The sequence below is a fragment of the Paralichthys olivaceus genome, chromosome 21 (genome assembly GCF_024713975.1).
Source record: "Paralichthys olivaceus isolate ysfri-2021 chromosome 21, ASM2471397v2, whole genome shotgun sequence".
In the NCBI taxonomy this organism is placed as follows: domain Eukaryota; kingdom Metazoa; phylum Chordata; class Actinopteri; order Pleuronectiformes; family Paralichthyidae; genus Paralichthys; species Paralichthys olivaceus.
In genome coordinates, this window is record NC_091113.1 from 14,385,339 (window position 1) to 14,401,385 (window position 16,047).

The 16,047-nt window shown below is 42.0% G+C and overlaps 3 protein-coding genes across 5 annotated transcripts in view; all 3 read left to right on the forward strand.

Annotated features, from left to right (window-relative positions):
• Positions 1 to 127: 127 nt before the first annotated feature.
• Positions 128 to 3,971, forward strand: LOC109626771 (pepsin A-like). Of its 2 annotated transcripts, XM_020082929.2 has the most exons (10): positions 128 to 837; positions 948 to 1,023; positions 1,567 to 1,717; positions 1,811 to 1,928; positions 2,335 to 2,453; positions 2,671 to 2,867; positions 3,015 to 3,131; positions 3,224 to 3,365; positions 3,462 to 3,560; positions 3,641 to 3,971. In XM_020082929.2, the coding sequence occupies exons 2-10, from the start codon at positions 965 to 967 to the stop codon at positions 3,776 to 3,778; spliced, it is 1,140 nt and encodes a 379-aa protein (XP_019938488.2). In that variant the 5' UTR covers positions 128 to 837; positions 948 to 964; the 3' UTR covers positions 3,779 to 3,971. The 2 variants fall into 2 exon arrangements, with proteins under 2 accessions (XP_019938488.2, XP_069373629.1); XM_069517528.1 differs by having other exon boundaries at positions 128 to 1,023.
• An 825-nt stretch (positions 3,972 to 4,796) lies between these two features.
• LOC109626800 (PI-PLC X domain-containing protein 1-like) lies at positions 4,797 to 7,493 on the forward strand. Its single transcript, XM_020082962.2, has 7 exons — positions 4,797 to 4,987; positions 5,109 to 5,228; positions 5,529 to 5,653; positions 5,752 to 5,883; positions 6,360 to 6,524; positions 6,618 to 6,804; positions 6,910 to 7,493. The coding sequence occupies exons 2-7, from the start codon at positions 5,117 to 5,119 to the stop codon at positions 7,146 to 7,148; spliced, it is 960 nt and encodes a 319-aa protein (XP_019938521.2). The 5' UTR covers positions 4,797 to 4,987; positions 5,109 to 5,116; the 3' UTR covers positions 7,149 to 7,493.
• A 364-nt stretch (positions 7,494 to 7,857) lies between these two features.
• The window catches only part of spata20 (spermatogenesis associated 20), a 40,405-nt gene continuing 32,215 nt past the window's right edge, over positions 7,858 to 16,047 (forward strand). Inside the window, exons 1-10 of one of the 2 annotated variants that reach the window (XM_020083538.2) lie at positions 7,858 to 8,191; positions 10,046 to 10,174; positions 10,252 to 10,316; positions 10,660 to 10,814; positions 10,907 to 11,050; positions 11,550 to 11,751; positions 11,856 to 11,986; positions 12,984 to 13,088; positions 13,680 to 13,754; positions 15,718 to 15,930. In XM_020083538.2, the coding sequence (XP_019939097.2) occupies positions 7,992 to 8,191; positions 10,046 to 10,174; positions 10,252 to 10,316; positions 10,660 to 10,814; positions 10,907 to 11,050; positions 11,550 to 11,751; positions 11,856 to 11,986; positions 12,984 to 13,088; positions 13,680 to 13,754; positions 15,718 to 15,930 (1,419 nt within the window). In that variant the 5' untranslated portion in view covers positions 7,858 to 7,991. Of the gene's footprint in view, positions 8,192 to 10,026; positions 10,175 to 10,251; positions 10,317 to 10,659; positions 10,815 to 10,906; positions 11,051 to 11,549; positions 11,752 to 11,855; positions 11,987 to 12,983; positions 13,089 to 13,679; positions 13,755 to 15,717; positions 15,931 to 16,047 lie in introns of both variants that reach the window. The other variant, XM_069517567.1, reaches the window with a different exon arrangement.

The following is a 16,047-nucleotide window of genomic DNA, read 5'->3' on the forward strand; positions in this document are numbered from 1 at the left end:
TCTGTTTTATAAATAACAGAGAAACAGCGTTTTGCTACGAGTTGCAGCTATATTACTATAGTCATTTGTAGATTTAACCAGAGCACCAACGAGTTGGGAATGAGAATCATCAATTATTGCTATCAGTGTGCTAGAGCAGGAGTGACAACACCATATTCACTACTGTGCTATACTGTAAAATACAGAGATTTGGCTGGTGCTGATCGGCTTAATCAGTATGATGTGAGCTTGTTTGGTGAGTGCTTGAATGGAACAGATTTTTATGATGTAAAAGTCCTACACTCCAGAGTGATAGCGCAGTTCTATGATTATTTTATCAGTTTTAATTCAAATAATTACTTATCTAAAGGAAAGACCTTGACCAACAAGTAAACACATGAGCACAAACACTGTCATTACCAAGAATGTGTGTGTGTGTGCGTGTGTGTGCGCGTGTGTGTGTGTGTGTGTGCCCAGGCAAAATAAATTAAAGCAACACGCAAATGCAGAAAGTGCTGGCAAAAAGTGAACAGATTTATAAGAACTACATTTTATCTCTAACATCATTTCCTGTGACCTTGCAAAGAAACGCTTGGCTCTCACTTGTCAGCACCTTCAACATGGACATGTGCTGCAGACACATCCAAGTTTTTTCTGAAAGTTTGCTGTCCTTCTTTTAATCACACAACTGATTGTTGTGAGGTCAGTGATTTGATTTTTCCGTGCCTTATCTTTACTTATTATTTGTCGGGGTGTGTTGTGTGTGTTGTTGCCTTATCATTGTGCAATGGTAAAATGTCAGTCCACCTGTATAAAAGGAGGCGAGTCCGTCTCCTGTCTTCAGTCTCCAGTATACAGGTGAGTAACATGATCAAAGACATGCTATCATTTCTATTGCAGCATTTCACTGTAATATCATCAACCTCAGAGTGACAGGAGTCAGATTTGAGATACTTTATCTTCCACAGTTGACAGCAGCGTCGTGATGATGAAGTGGGCCTTTGTTGTGTGTGCCATGGTGGCACTGTCCGAGTGCCTTATCCAGTAAGTAGACTGCACCACTTAAACCTTCACGTTTGTCTCGATGAGCGGTGACTCCAGTAGCAGCACACACACTTTTTTGCAAAATGTTTTATAAAGTAGAAGCTTCCTGACAACCTAAACCATGCATTCCGAGCCGATTCAACCACTGGCACAGGTGGCTGCTTTGGCCAATGGTTCAAATGGTGTGTGTGAGAGAGAGAGAGAGAGAGAGACAGCCACGGGGCAGAAGGAGTTAAGTTTTAAGCATAGATTTGAAAATGAGCACGGCTTTTCTACTCATGAGCGGTCGCTGGTATTAGGGAGCCGCCCACCTTTGGTTTGAGGTTGCTCTTGTTTTTTTAATGTAAATGTCAGGATGCGGAGATCGCTCAAATAGTTTACTCCATGTTAGCTCTGGCTCTGCAAACCCCAAGACTGTTTGAAAACACTTTGTGGCGTTATGTTCCATCTTTGGCATTATTCTAGATTTTTTTTAATTTTATTTAAATCAATAAAACGTTTATAAGAGGTAAAGAATTGAAATTGCTGTCGTGTGAATCCTAGGGTCCCTCTGGAGAAAGGTAAGACTGCCAGGGAGTTCCTGGAGGAGCAGGGTCTGTGGGAGGGCTACAGGCTCAAGTACCCATACAACCCCATGGTCAAGTTTGACCAGCGCTTTGCAGTGGGCGACCAGTCCATGACCAATGACGCTGACGTAAGTAACAGAGGCTCAAGCCTAAACAGACCAACGTTTACAAATGTGTGATTTTGGTCCTGAGTCACCTTTGTAACTCCTCTTCGTCTCCAGCTGGCTTACTATGGAATCATCTCCATCGGAGAACCTCCTCAGTCCTTCAAGGTCGTCTTTGACACCGGCTCTTCTAACCTGTGGGTGCCCTCCATCTACTGCAGCAGTCCAGCCTGCAGTATGTAAAACTGTACATGCATATACACCTTAATAAACCTTTAACACACAGATGTTAGATGACTGGTGGGAGGTTCAGTAACAACGTTAGAAGGTTATGTCTTCTAATTTGAAGGTGTTCCCATCATTAGAAGATTACACTGGTTGCCTGTGAGCACCAGAAATGATTGTAAGATTTCCGAACTTGGGTTTAGGTTTTTGGACTTGTAGTGGTCAGAAGGTATGTCAGCTTGGAAGGATCTGAAAGAATCTGCTAATTTAGGCTGAATAATAGAAGAATAGTCAGATCACACAGGGAAACTAAAGACAGAAGGGTTCTGATGTGTCTGAGGCAGGTGTCTAAGAAGCGATGAGCATAGTTGAGGTTATGCTAATATATATTTTTTGCACATTTTGTAACTGCCTAGACAACCATGACAAGTTCAACCCTGGCCAGAGCAGCACCTACAGGAACAACGGTGGTTCTCTCAGTATCCGCTATGGCACCGGCAGCATGACCGGCATCCTTGGATACGACACTGTGACGGTGAGAAATAACAATATCTAAAGTAACAGTACAGTAAGATTTTGAACTGCTGTACTTACACATTGATTATTCCTTTGTCATGTTCAAAAAGCTACTCTGATAAATTGAAATTGCTGCAGCAGAATCTCATATTTCATAGTTTGTTGCAAGATGTCTCGTGATCTTGTGAGTTTGAGATTATTTAAAATCCCTTGATGTCTTGATGTCTGGTTTTCAGGTGGGTGGTATCTCTGTGAAGAACCAGATCTTCGGTTTGAGTGAGTCAGAAGCTCCCTTCATGCAGTACATGCGTGCTGACGGTATCCTGGGCCTGGCCTACCCACGCCTGTCTGCCTCCGGCGCTACACCTGTCTTCGACAACATGATGAGGGAAGGTCTCGTCGACCAGGACCTCTTCTCCGTGTACCTGAGCTCGTAAGGACACCATAGTTTTGTATGTAGGGACAGAGGACATACTTCTGGATGTCGAAGAACCGTACAGCATTCTAACATTTTCTTCATAAACTTTTACAACTGAGATTTTTAGCATGTATATCAGTACATTCTCGCTTTCCACTATAGTAACTCTCAGCAAGGTAGCGTGGTGACCTTCGGTGGTATTGACTCCAACCACTACAGTGGCGCCATCACCTGGATTCCCCTCTCCAACGAGCTGTACTGGCAGATCACAGTGGACAGGTAGAGCCAAAGTTCAAAATCCATGCAGACATTGGTAATGTGATAAAACGGCCAAAGGTGTTTGACACGTGTCTTTACTTTCTCCACTTCAGTGTCACTGTCAATGGTCAGGTTGTGGCTTGCAATGGTGGTTGCCAGGCCATCGTGGACACTGGCACTTCCCTGATCGTTGGACCTCAGAGCAGCATCAGCAACATCAACAGATACGTGGGAGCTAGCGGCCAGAACGGAGACGTAAGTGTAATTCTTCTGTATTTACAGTTGAGTAAAACTATATTTTGATGCTCTCTCATTTCGTTCACTTTCTTTTCTCTCTCCCTCTGCAATCAGTATGTTGTCAACTGTGATAACCTTAGCCAAATGCCTGATGTGACCTTCCACATCCACGGACAGCAATTCACTCTGCCAGCCTCTGCCTACGTCCGTCAGGTAAGTGTTTATTTCCCTTCCAGCCTGTAGCATTTTCCCACCTCACTGTCTGAAACTCTTCTCCTGAATCCTTCCCACAGTCCCAATACTTCGGCTGCCGTACCGGCTTCGGCAACGGAGGTGACAGCCTGTGGATCCTGGGGGATGTCTTCATCAGAAAGTATTTCTCCATCTTCAACAGAGCCCAGAACATGGTGGGTCTGGCTCAGGCTAATTAATAACCTAAGTCAACTCTCAGCAATCAGAAACCACAGCCTTTCGGCAATTATAAACATATCCTAGTACAATAGCAAGACTTTGAACATGCATGATTTCCAATGTAACTGTAATATGTGATGCTGGAGACTCAAATCTATTCTCTGTCTTATAAATGATTCCATTTTCTCTCATCGAATAAAAAGAGTTATATCACTTTGACTTGAGTTTTGTTATTGAACTGTACCACAAACAGACACGACTAAATCTGTGTGGACAGTGAGCTACCATGAAAACTTAAATAAGATGGCACCACAACAAAACGTACATGCAACAGACTAACTGTGTAACTGAGCACACTGGACGTTCCAGTCTGTCTCATCTAGATTGCACACTGTAACATAAATCTCTAATGTGTTACAAAATGATCAGTAAACGTAAGGTGAGCAACAGAAAAGAGATAACCTAGTGAAAACAACTACACACTACACCTGTTGTACCTTTTCTTGACAGTTCAGGGTTTGATTCCATTTGATTTTTTGAATATCGGTTCAGTTCAGGATATTTCAGTGTACAATACCAATTCTGCTTGAAATTGAAAGAAATTCTCAGGGAATGAGAGTAAACTGCAAGAAAACCTCCATTCTTAAAAATATTAAGGAAGGCCCTTCACAATTCAGTGTGTGTAAACACGTCTCCCATTGACGTCAACACTTTTCAGGTCCTTGTCATGAGTGCTTCAGATTAGTGGATAGATGTACTCTTTAGTCCTATACAAAACCTTGTAGGTTGAACTTCCAGACAATGTGATGCATGTGCACATTTAACTTTTAATTCCAAGTATGAATGAATTGTCAGATAAGTCAAATCTCAACTGATTGAGTTATTCATGGTTGTGGTCAGCAGCTGGATCTGACTGACACAAGCCTGCAGAGTGTCTTTACTCACCATACTTGCTGGACTGAGAGTGAATGTTAAAGGTATGAGGAAGTGACTCCAGATATTCTTCATAAAGCGGCCTACTTCCTCGTTCAGTAGGCTTCAGTGGCAGAACCTGTTTCACAACAACAGACTCATGCCTGTCTTTCTTACCGGAGTCCTACGAGATCATCATAGGTCAAATAACCACTGCAGCTTTCTGAGGAGCACCACAGGACAATGACTACAACTCTTCTCTGAACCCACTGCAGGGGGTAAAGAAATCCAGGAAGGCCGAGGATTACCATAACACAGTGAGTGGTGGTTTCACTTATCTTCTGACCTTTACGTCAGCTTTGTTTTAAAATGAATTGACTCTGTGCTGTACAGCCATCATATTATATTTGCAAATTGAGTTTGAGATGTCTTTTGTAGAAACTGAAATGTCTGCAGAAGACGACACGGGGAGAGGACAAGCCCCAAGCTACTGTGACTGGATGTCGCAACTACCAGATGACCTACACAACATTCCTCTCTGCAATCTGGCCATACCAGGTATGAAGCTGAAACAATTTTCACTACGGGCCACAGATGTTGACCTCATGTGGTATTATGGGAAAAGTCAAAGGATCAACACAGTCATTCGGATTATTCCTTTGGGAATAATAAATGTCTACTAATTTGCATGGCGATCAAAATGGCAGGACAGGTTTTTCCGTCTGGACAAGCGATGGACCGACCAAACAACCGACAGAACGGCGGTTCGACAAACCAACAACGAGTTCTAAATGACCACAAATGGTTTTCACTGCTCACTGACCACGTTTGTTTGTGTGTATGTTTTGTAATTCCTAGGAAGCCACGACTCAATGACTTACGATTTGGACGTCAGCTCCTCTATCATAGAGCCTGATAACCTGAAGGGATTGAGCAAGATTTGCTGTGCACGTCGAATTGTGCGCAAGTGGGCCGTCACTCAGGTGAGGGGAGTTTACAACCTGCCAGTGCTGGATGTGTTGGAGCATATGGAAGAAAAAGAGAGGGGGGATGTAAACTGTTGTGGTGGCTTGTGTTGCAGGAGGAGTCCATCACAAAGCAACTGGATGCAGGAGTTCGCTACTTTGACCTGAGGATCGCTCGCAAGCCAGACGACACTGAGCCGACGAGGCTTTACTTTTACCATGGGCTGTGTACACGGACTGATGTGGAGGTAAAGAAAAGAAATGATAAACATAATCACAAGAACACTTCCGCTTACATATGTGAATATTTAAGAGTAAATCAGCCTTTGTGGATCCGTAGTCAACGGAGGAGCTTTGTGGGTTTATTCCTGTTTTTAGAATCCATCTGCTTAACAATTCCACAATGTCTGTCTTTCTGTATGTATGTGCAATACATATCAGGTGAACTGTTCCTATTTGCCTGAGAAAGCACACAATTTGGACATGTGATACATTCATTATTAGTAAAAATAGAACAAACAGGTTCAGTCAGTTTGTGAACCAAGTTGAACACGTCAGACTCCTGTCAGATCTCTTGGAAAATGTAGCTACATCATGTGACCATTTTAGTAGAGGATTTAATTGATCCCCGAAGGTGAAATAAGGACTTCCGTTTAAATAAGAAGTACTACAGAAGAGAAGATTCCAGGTGTTTTATGAATTCCCACTCTGCTGCTGTGATCAGACTGTTCTCAGGATGATTCATGACTGGGCAGAGAAACACCCCAAAGAGATCCTCATCCTGGCCTTATCCCACTTTAAATTCCCCAAAGAGAACGAGGAGCAGCTCCACATCCATCTCATCGGTTTCATCAAGACCTTGTTTGGATCCAAACTTCTCCATAGAGCGGTAACAATACTTAATCTTTGTATTAATCCAAACATATCTTGTCCCTCACAACACTGCTTTTAAGTCAAAATAACATATTTCAATGTATGACAGTGGAACATTCCTTCACTGAAGAACTGCTGGGACCAAGGCAGAAACATTATAGTTTCATATGATTATTCGGCAAATCAGCACCCTGAGATGTGGGGTAGGATACCGTATTGCTATGGTAATAGTATGGACCCTGCAGAAGTGGAATCAAAACTCCGCCAGGCTTTAGAAAAAACACGGTCTTCTCAAGGTGAGTTCTCTGTGTTCCTGCCTCTCATCTGGTTGAGTATGCTGTTGACAAACACATGTCCCAGCTGTATGTGTGTGTCCCGCTTCCCCGTCCCATGTCCTGCAGGTTTCCACGTATGTGGCTTGAACCTGACCCTGCCGGAAGATGCCAAGGTACTCAAGTACATCTTCCGTCCCAATGACAACTTTACGAAGGTGTTACAGAGGAGTCAGCCCACGCTGCTGCAGTGGGTGAAACAGCAAGCCGGCCAAAGACCCAACATCATCGCCTCAGATGTGGTGACTCGACACAACTTTGTCTCAACGGTTGTCCAGCTCAATATTTCAGAGTTAGTGAAAACCTAGTGGAATTCTGTCGAACGTCTTGTGATCATTCATTAACAAACACAGTTTTTTCAGTCTTTCAGATGGACTGAAACTTTATTAATCTCATGTTGGGGAAATTCTCTGGTTACATGGCACACAGACAGAATGAGGTAGGCAAGGGAACATGTGAATGTATCAAAATATAAAATAGGCAATAGAATAGAAAATAAAAACATGAAATGAGATTTTAAAAAAATACAGAGAATATGTTGATAGTATACGCCTTGTGACATTTGTAAAGAAATGTGCGTAAAGTGCAGTGGCACATGAAATGTATTTCTGCATCATGTACGAGATATTGAAATAAAATTCACTTTTACTTTAGCTGAGTACTATATTGTATATTTCTGTTAATTCATTTGTACTTTTCCTGAAGTATATTTCTTAAATTCTTCCTCCATCACTGATAAAGAAACATTGTATACTAGTGCGCCTCTTGCCCTGTTGGCGCCACCCTGTGTGGATTTATGGTATTGCAATAAAGTTGTCAACTTTACATGAGGAAGTAAACACGTTTATGTGGTACTTTTACTTTTAGCTGAGTACTATTTTGGACATTCAATTGTACTTTTCCTTTAGTGAAATACTTCAATTCCTCCTCCACTACTGATAAATAAACTTTATATACTAGTGCGCCTCTTGTCCTGCTGGCGCCACCGCGTGTGGATTTACGGCATTGCAGTAAAGTGACAACCTCACGTGTGAAAGTTGTTGGTGTCTTTACTGAGTGGCTAACGTTAGCTTAATAAGTGGCTAACGTTAGCTTAATAAGTGGCTAACTTGAGCTCACTGAGGTCACAGCGACACTCTCGGTGGATTAGGATGCTAAGACTCGCATGGCGTCGGTCGGTGTCCACAAGCAGCGGCAGTGAGCCTGCTCGCCTCCTGACTGCGGGGATCTGTGGAGCGGACAGCTGGCAGCAGAGGTCCGGGGGCAACGCGAGGGGCTTCAGACTCACTCCCCTCCCACCACCAGGCGACCAGTCCCCGCTGCTCCATCCTCAGCCGGCCCGCTTCCTCAGGTAAAACACGGCCGCTGCTAACGCTAAGTTAGCCAGAGACAAGTAAACAGCTAACACGTGAAGTGTGGCTGTGGAGACGGGACGAGTAGAGGCATGCGGAACTCCCTTAACAATAATACAGTTTAAAACTTCCCGATGCTTCAACACGGCCACTGCGCATCCTCTTGTTAACAAAGACGTCCATAGATAACCCAAATGCCTCAAGCAATAATTCGGTATTAGTTATATAAGCTGCCAAACATCCCTTATGCTCAATAACTTGCTCTATTTTGTAGCTAGTTTGCGCAGAACGTTGCACCTGCTGTATCGTTGTAATGTAGCTAACTCCCTGTGGTTGTCGTGTTAAGAACGAGCTGGATATGCGTCTATTTGTCGCATCGATTAAGCCGAATTTCAAGAAAAGGGCTGTTATTCAAATAAAACGAGTTCAGCCATGTTTTCTGGAGCTTAAATGTGTGCTGAAAAGCAACGTCATATAAAATGAGCTGATATTGAAACGGAGTTCTGCAGATCGGCTCACAGCTGCAGCGAGGCTTGAGAAGCAGCATCTGCAGGATCAGCTCATCAGGACACGGGTTAATACTATGAATGCTACTTTAAGCAACATAAGGCAGGCCAGGCTGCACACTGTCAATAAAGATTAGTTTGGATTAGACAAGGACACTGGAAATACACGTTTACCTTTTTAGGGGGGATTAAAATAGCACATTGTTAACAGCAGACATTTGACTTTTCATTGCAGGAAACCCTCAGCTGTAATAATAACACTGAGCATAACACACACAGGTGTCTGCATCTATTGCACTGGGCTCTCCTGCTGGGACATGTCAACATCAGTCAAACTGTGGGTCTTGTCAGTGATGTATTTGTGCACGTATTTGGACACACTTATTTTGTTGACCTGTATTTGCATCAGTATTTCAGTCACTGACTGAGCTGTACACTGGGGTTCAAAGGTCAGATACCACTTCCTCACTCAATGGTCTCTGACCCACTGTTATGACGATTACAGCTAAATAACTAGAATACCAGTCAGAGTACATCAACCCACTTATGAAACCAGATTTAAATTCACTAGATCCTGATTTTTATTTGGATCTGCACCAAATTAGCTGAGTACTATAGTAAAAATTGCACTATAGTAAACTACAGTAAACAGAGAGGACCCCCCTCTTAGATAAAACATACAAGTGAAAACATCACTAGGATTAATTTATATTCAATTTCTGTCAAAAATCTCTTTCACCTAAATCTTACACACTGGACCTTTAATTAACATGTCAGTTTTCTTTCATCAAGAACCATGAATGAAAATGAGTAATGAGTTCATCAGTGGGTCATGCCCCACCCCTCCACAAACATTTATGGAAATTGGTTGAGTAGTTTTTGCTTAATCCTGCAAATAAACAATCAAACAACATCGAGCAAAACATAATTATATGAGATGATACGATTATATGATATGAGCCTTTCACAGACATATTTTATCAGTGTGTATGTTTACCTATATGGGCCAATGAAAAAATGCACAATACATATGCATTTATGTTAATATTTTATGTATAAAAGTTATAGTTTCCTTAATTCAAGTTCTATATATTGGGTTGTATTTGTATTTTCCTTTTCTTTGCAGTTTTATTTATAATAAATATGCCAATTTGAAACATATATTGAAAGTGTATTACTTTCAAATATCTGTATAGGCACCAGCCACAAAACATCTATACATCTTTATCTATATAAAATAACCAATTTCATGAAGCAAACAATTCGGCTGTAGCAGTCTGATACCTGGACTAGTGTGCACTCTATTATCAACGCCGTTTTCAAAACAGTGGGTATGTTTGTGTCCAGTCCGTCTGTCTTCATGAGCATGGCATCAGGGGGTGAAGGTCCACCCTCCACTCCTCACAGACACACCAACAGGTTAGCCAAGGAGAGGTCACCCTACCTTCTACAACATGCGCACAACCCTGTCGACTGGTGAGTGACTAAACTGCACATATGTATATATATCCTGAATGCTGATATTACACAGACCGACGTGATATTTGTTTTAGGTATCCATGGGGACAAGATGCTTTCGACAAAGCCAGGAACGAGGACAAACCGATTTTTTTATCCGGTAGGAAGCTGCTTTTACACCTGGTACAAAAGGATTGACCCTACTTTCCCTGTTCCATGTCCGCTGAGAGTTTGTACTCGCACCAGTCATAACTGGTCACATGTCAGTGCCCATGGTTCCATTCATAATAAAATGAGGGTCAAGGTCAGTCTGGATTTCCAAGCATGGGTGCCTCAGTTCATTTTTTTAGGCGACTTCATTCCAAATTCCCTGATGCTTCAGTTTGAGAGAAGGGAATCTATCTCCTTGAAGTCCATGTAACTCATACCTAGACAAAGCTTTGATATGAGATGACGTGAACTGTCTTATTATCTGTGGATCTCTGTTCCTCCCTGACCACCAGTGGGCTACTCGACGTGCCACTGGTGCCATGTCATGGAGAGGGAGTCATTCGAGGATGAGGAAATTGGAAGAATTCTCAGCGACAACTTTGTCTGCATCAAACTGGACCGAGAAGAGAGACCTGATGTGGACAAGGTCTACATGACCTTTGTTCAGGTGTGTGCACACTTGTTTTCTCCGGTAGATCTTTCTTATCTCTCTTCTTCAGCTAATGTTGTGTCATGTCTTTTGGTTGCTAACATCTGTAGGCAACAAGTGGAGGTGGAGGATGGCCCATGAGCGTTTGGTTGACCCCTGATCTTAAACCTTTCATCGGAGGCACCTACTTTCCTCCTAGAGACCATGGGAGACGACCTGGACTCAAGACAGTCCTGTCCAGAATCATGGAACAGGTAAACAGGCTTGTTTGTGTTGTGTGTGTCAGCACAGATAGTCTTGACGTTTCTTTTTTAAACCTTTAGATGGAGCAATGTGAGCAGCTTCCCCTTGCTTTTAGCCTTAATGCTGATTTAGGCTAACTGTCTCCTGGCCTTATATTTAATGGGTGGAAATGACAGCGGTAACGATCTTTTCAGCTCACCCTTGGCAAGAAAATAAGTGGGCATATTTCCCGAAATGGTAAATTGTTCCTTTAAGCAACACTTATTATTATAATTACATTTAATTTCGCAGATGTAAGTAATATCAGTGGGCTAGAGGGGGCAATGCAGCAGCAGAGGAGGAAAAAGTGAACAAATCCAAATCTCTTATCATCTTAAAGTGTGTTCATGTTTATGACGTCCTCAGTGTTAGTGTTGTTTTTTGCCCTAGTTTCTTTTGGTAAATAGTTCTCAGCCTCGTGCGTCATCTCTGTTATCACTACATTTGGTATGTATGACTTATGTTCCCCAGTGGCAGAATAACCGTCCTGCTTTGGAGTCCAGCGGGGAGAGGATCCTTGAAGCTCTAAAGAAAGGCACCGCTGTAGCTGCAAACCCTGGGGAGAGTCCACCTCTGGCCCCAGATGTTGCTAATCGCTGCTTCCAGCAGTTGGCCCATTCTTACGAGGAGGAGTACGGAGGCTTCAGAGATGCTCCCAAGTTCCCGAAACCAGGTAGACGAGAAAGACCCTGAATGTTCACCCCGCCCACTTTTGTGTTTCCCCCCCCCCCCCCCCCAAACCTCACTATTTTTCCATCTCTCTTTCTCACTCCATAGTGAATCTGATGTTCCTCATGTCTTACTGGTCTGTGAATCGCTCCACGTCAGAAGGGGTTGAGGCTCTTCAGATGGCCTTGCACACACTCCGCATGATGGCGCTGGGAGGCATCCACGACCACGTGGCACAGGTTCACACCATAGACCGTATTTTAATACAGACAAAGCATCTCCAATCTGCCACATGTGCAGAAATGAAGGCCGAAAGATCCTATATACAAACTGTGCCATCTTCCACATTGAAAGCCACAAACCTGCTGATACACAAACTTGAGCAATTTTTATAATGAATTATTTTTTATAGCATCAAATAACAAATTCAAACCAAACACATCAGAAAATAGTCACGTGAATAAACATCAATGTGATGAGAAATTCTAAAAAGGACATTATTTTAGAAAAATGTATTTGAGGTGTACTTTGGCTTTTTAATATGATCCATGTCCCATCCACTAACATGAAGGAGGCAGGGTTTGTGACTGTTATTGCAGCCAGCCACCAGGGGGTGATAGAGACTCTTTGGCTTCACTTTTTGGATGCTGTCATGTCGTCCGTCTTTGTATACAGTCAATGTATCAAACATTTTGTTCTACAGTGACTCTCACTATTAATTAAATTAACAGTCAACAGAAGATTAACTGTAACTTTTATATTTATCAATTATTAGCATTTCACTAATTTCTTTAATTTAAAAAAAATCAAATTTTCTCTGGTTCCAGCTTCTCCAGTTTGAGAAGATGCCACTTTACTCTACAGCCGGACGTTGACCAGATAAAACAACACAGTTTTAGAGCAATGTTTTGGGCTTGAGAAGTTATAATATCCATTTTCCAATGAATCGAGTAATAAAGAACATGATCAATCAATATTATTGCTAATTGAGAATATTTACTTCTTGCAGCACAAGTTAGTTGATAGAAACCACCATATGTACTTTATTAGTCTTTCTATTACCATTAACTTTAGCTTTCCATTTTTTTCATTTCAGGTTAGATTTGCTTACGTTGCACAAGGTTATGTTTCCAGAGAAACGGAAAACTGGCTCTAATAATATAGTGTGCAAGTGCAACCAATAGACGGTATATACTGTATCTCCTCCAATGCTCTCTTTATGTCCCTCTCTCTCAGGGTTTTCATCGTTACTCTACTGACTCCTCCTGGCATGTTCCGCACTTCGAAAAGATGTTGTATGACCAAGCTCAGCTGGCTGTGGCCTACATAACTGCCTCCCAGGTGTGTGTGCATGTGTGTGTGCGTGCGTGCGTGTGTATTCTTTGCCTATCTGACAGGGCAATTATCCCTCCATCATTCCTTATCTCTTTTATCCTAGTAATTTATCATCATATTACCCAGTCAGCAAAAAAACGTTGGTGAGTGACTTGGAAAACATTAGCTGTGCAGCAGAGTCCTCTCATAATCACAGTGCATTTGCTGTTGCACACAAACATCACATTTGGGTAGTTGTTTTAAGGATCTTTGATTTCCATTCAACCAGTTTCCACAGGAAAAAACAGAAAGAGCAAATCGATTCAACTCTAATGACTTCCCACAGTGGTGAAAAAGGATGCAACAATAAACGGCGTCATCAGAATGTTTGTATTTTTTTCCTGAGTGTGGGACGGGCTGGCCTGTTTTTCACAGTGGATAGAGACTGAGATGCAGAAAGTTAATTAGGGCACAAGCATGAAGGCAAACTCCAATACAGACCCACACATACACTTGTGTTTAATGAGGCTGTAGAAGCCTCCTCAGCACTCTTGTTGAATGCTGCAGGTAAGATCCTGGACATAAATCACATGTTGCTATGTGTTTCTGGTGTTTCAGGTATCAGGCGAGCAGCTCTTTGCAGATGTGGCTAAGGACATACTGCTCTACGTCTCCAGAGACCTTAGCGACCAGGTGAATCATGTCCTGCCTTGTTACCACTTCCTTTGTGTGTGCTTGTTCTGTCTTACTGATCTTCCACGGATCATGTGTCCTTACTAAAGCTTTAACATATTCAAACCTAAGGTGCAGAATAAAAACAGACTTGAATAGTTTTTCAAAATCAACCACTTTAAACCTGAGGGTTTTCTGAACAGTTGACAGAATTGCCCACATTTTCAAAAATCCGAATCCCTCATCTTGAAGCAGATCGAGATATAATTAGTCGCTAAAAAACAGACTACATTTCCCATAATAGGTTATGTATTACCTGTGAGTGTTTCAGTGAATCACGATGCATTCCATTTGTCAAATGTTTTAAAAATATACACATATAAAACATCTGGCTCGAAATGGAGAAGCCTTGGAAAATTGAACCTGGTCCTAAAGGTATATACACGCACGTGTTACACACCATGTCTAAATGGGTTAAGAACACACAGAATGGAAGTGAGGTTAGGTTCAGTTTGGTGCTAGGAGGAGGTTAGTGTTAATGTAGTGTGTAGGAATGCATGTTGGCAAAGGTTAGCCATAAAAATAGAGGAATATAAACTGGCTTGCTGTGACTATGTATTTTCGCTGCAGACAAAACACAAACATTAGCTGTAAATCCCATCAGGAAATAATAATAACTGTACGAGTTGTTTGTGTGCGTGCACCTTGTTGATACATCCTCGAGGGGAAGGGGGTGGGACCCATGTTGACAAATAGCCTCTTCAACCCTTGCCCTCCTCTGAGGGTCAACCCTTTTTTTCCTTTTGATTAATGAGTCGATAACAGCGAACGGGGCACACAATTAAAACTGCACTCCCTGTAATCATTATATGCCCCGAGATTTATTATGTAATTATACGTTAATGAATTAATGCAGCAAAGGTAATCTAGTGTAGACTCCCATGCTTTCTTTGTGCTAAGACAGCTTGGATCGTGCTGCCAGTTTTCATCACAACTGTTGAAATATTTCAGTACTTTAAATAACAACCACTGCAGCTCTCTTTCAGATTTTACATAAATATTCGGTTATTATAACGGTTCAGTAGTTAGACCTTGGAAAAGGTGATGTTTAATTCACTGCTGTCAGTTTTGTCATTTCAATTTCACAGTTATGTGATTGTTGCTCCAGATAAGGGCATCCCTGTGATTAAGCAAAGTTTAAGGCCTCTTTCTTCAGCTTCCTACACCAACCTAAGTGTGTGGTTGTGTTGTCATTATTATTGTAAGAACATCTCGAGAGAATCCTTTCAAAGTTTGCACAGATGTTCACTTAGACTCACAGATTACCTGATTAGATTTGGGTGTTCAAAGGTCAAGGTCATTGTGGCCCCACAAAACATGTTGTTGCCCACTTCATCGTGATATCTCAAAGATTCATAGGTCACAGTGACCTCGTATGAAGATGTAAAAAAATATTTGTACACTGAAACTACAGTGGTCGGTCGAGGCATACAACTTCATGCCAGTATTTCTAGTTTCTTTTTCAACAGGCAATGCCCATTACAGACCTGGGGTGAGGAGTCTCAAACGCAAGCTTTACTCATTCTGTTGCCTTAAATTTGTAATATTTTGACATTTAATGTACTTAGATATTTTCTTTCAAACATCCAGATTTGTTTTGTGTTAGTCTGAAATAGCTCTATAAACCTTTCTGCAGTTTTTTTGATTCATTTACTTTCAGTTCAGTTCAAACTAATTTTTGTTCCTGATTTAACCATAAACATTTTTTGACATTTGCTCATTATAATGGAGAGATCTTAGAGAGCCAAGAGAGCAGATCTGTAGAAACCTGTCAAGCCTTTGTTAGATGATGATTAGAAATGGCCTCTGTCTTTTTTTCTGTATTTTTCTGCCACTTATTTGTTTAATCTCAAATCAACTTTCATTGATAAGCAGCTTTCACTCTCCTTCCCCCTCCTTCATTCCCGTCTGCTTGCTTGAACAGTCCGGGGGCTTCTACAGTGCTGAGGATGCAGACTCTGTCCCATCTTCGGGGGGGACAAAAAAGCGAGAGGGGGCTTTCTGTGTCTGGACAGCCTCAGAAGTTCGGGAGCTGTTGCCAGACATGGTGGAAGGCGCCAGTGAAGCTGTCACTCAGGCAGACATCTTCATGCACCACTATGGGGTCAAGGAGCAGGGCAACGTTTCTGTAGAACAGGTATCTTTCATTTTTATTATTATATGATATTAGCTCTAACCCACATGTTGCATTTGCAAACTTTGCCTGGCACACGATTCCGAGATCTTTCCAAGAAGAAAAGCTGGGTGGGTAAAT

Excerpts from the sequence above, each read along its gene's own strand:
- LOC109626771 (XM_069517528.1), top strand. The coding sequence starts at position 965 with ATGATGAAGTGGGCCTTTGTTGTGTGTGCCATGGTGGCACTGTCCGAG. Across the intron at positions 3,366-3,461 it reads CTAGCGGCCAGAACGGAGAC|TATGTTGTCAACTGTGATAA; the intron begins GTAAGTGTAATT and ends CTCTGCAATCAG. Across the intron at positions 3,561-3,640 it reads CCTCTGCCTACGTCCGTCAG|TCCCAATACTTCGGCTGCCG; the intron begins GTAAGTGTTTAT and ends TCCTTCCCACAG.
- LOC109626800 (XM_020082962.2), top strand. The coding sequence starts at position 5,117 with ATGTCTGCAGAAGACGACACGGGGAGAGGACAAGCCCCAAGCTACTGT. Across the intron at positions 5,654-5,751 it reads GCAAGTGGGCCGTCACTCAG|GAGGAGTCCATCACAAAGCA; the intron begins GTGAGGGGAGTT and ends CTTGTGTTGCAG. Across the intron at positions 6,525-6,617 it reads CCAAACTTCTCCATAGAGCG|TGGAACATTCCTTCACTGAA; the intron begins GTAACAATACTT and ends AATGTATGACAG.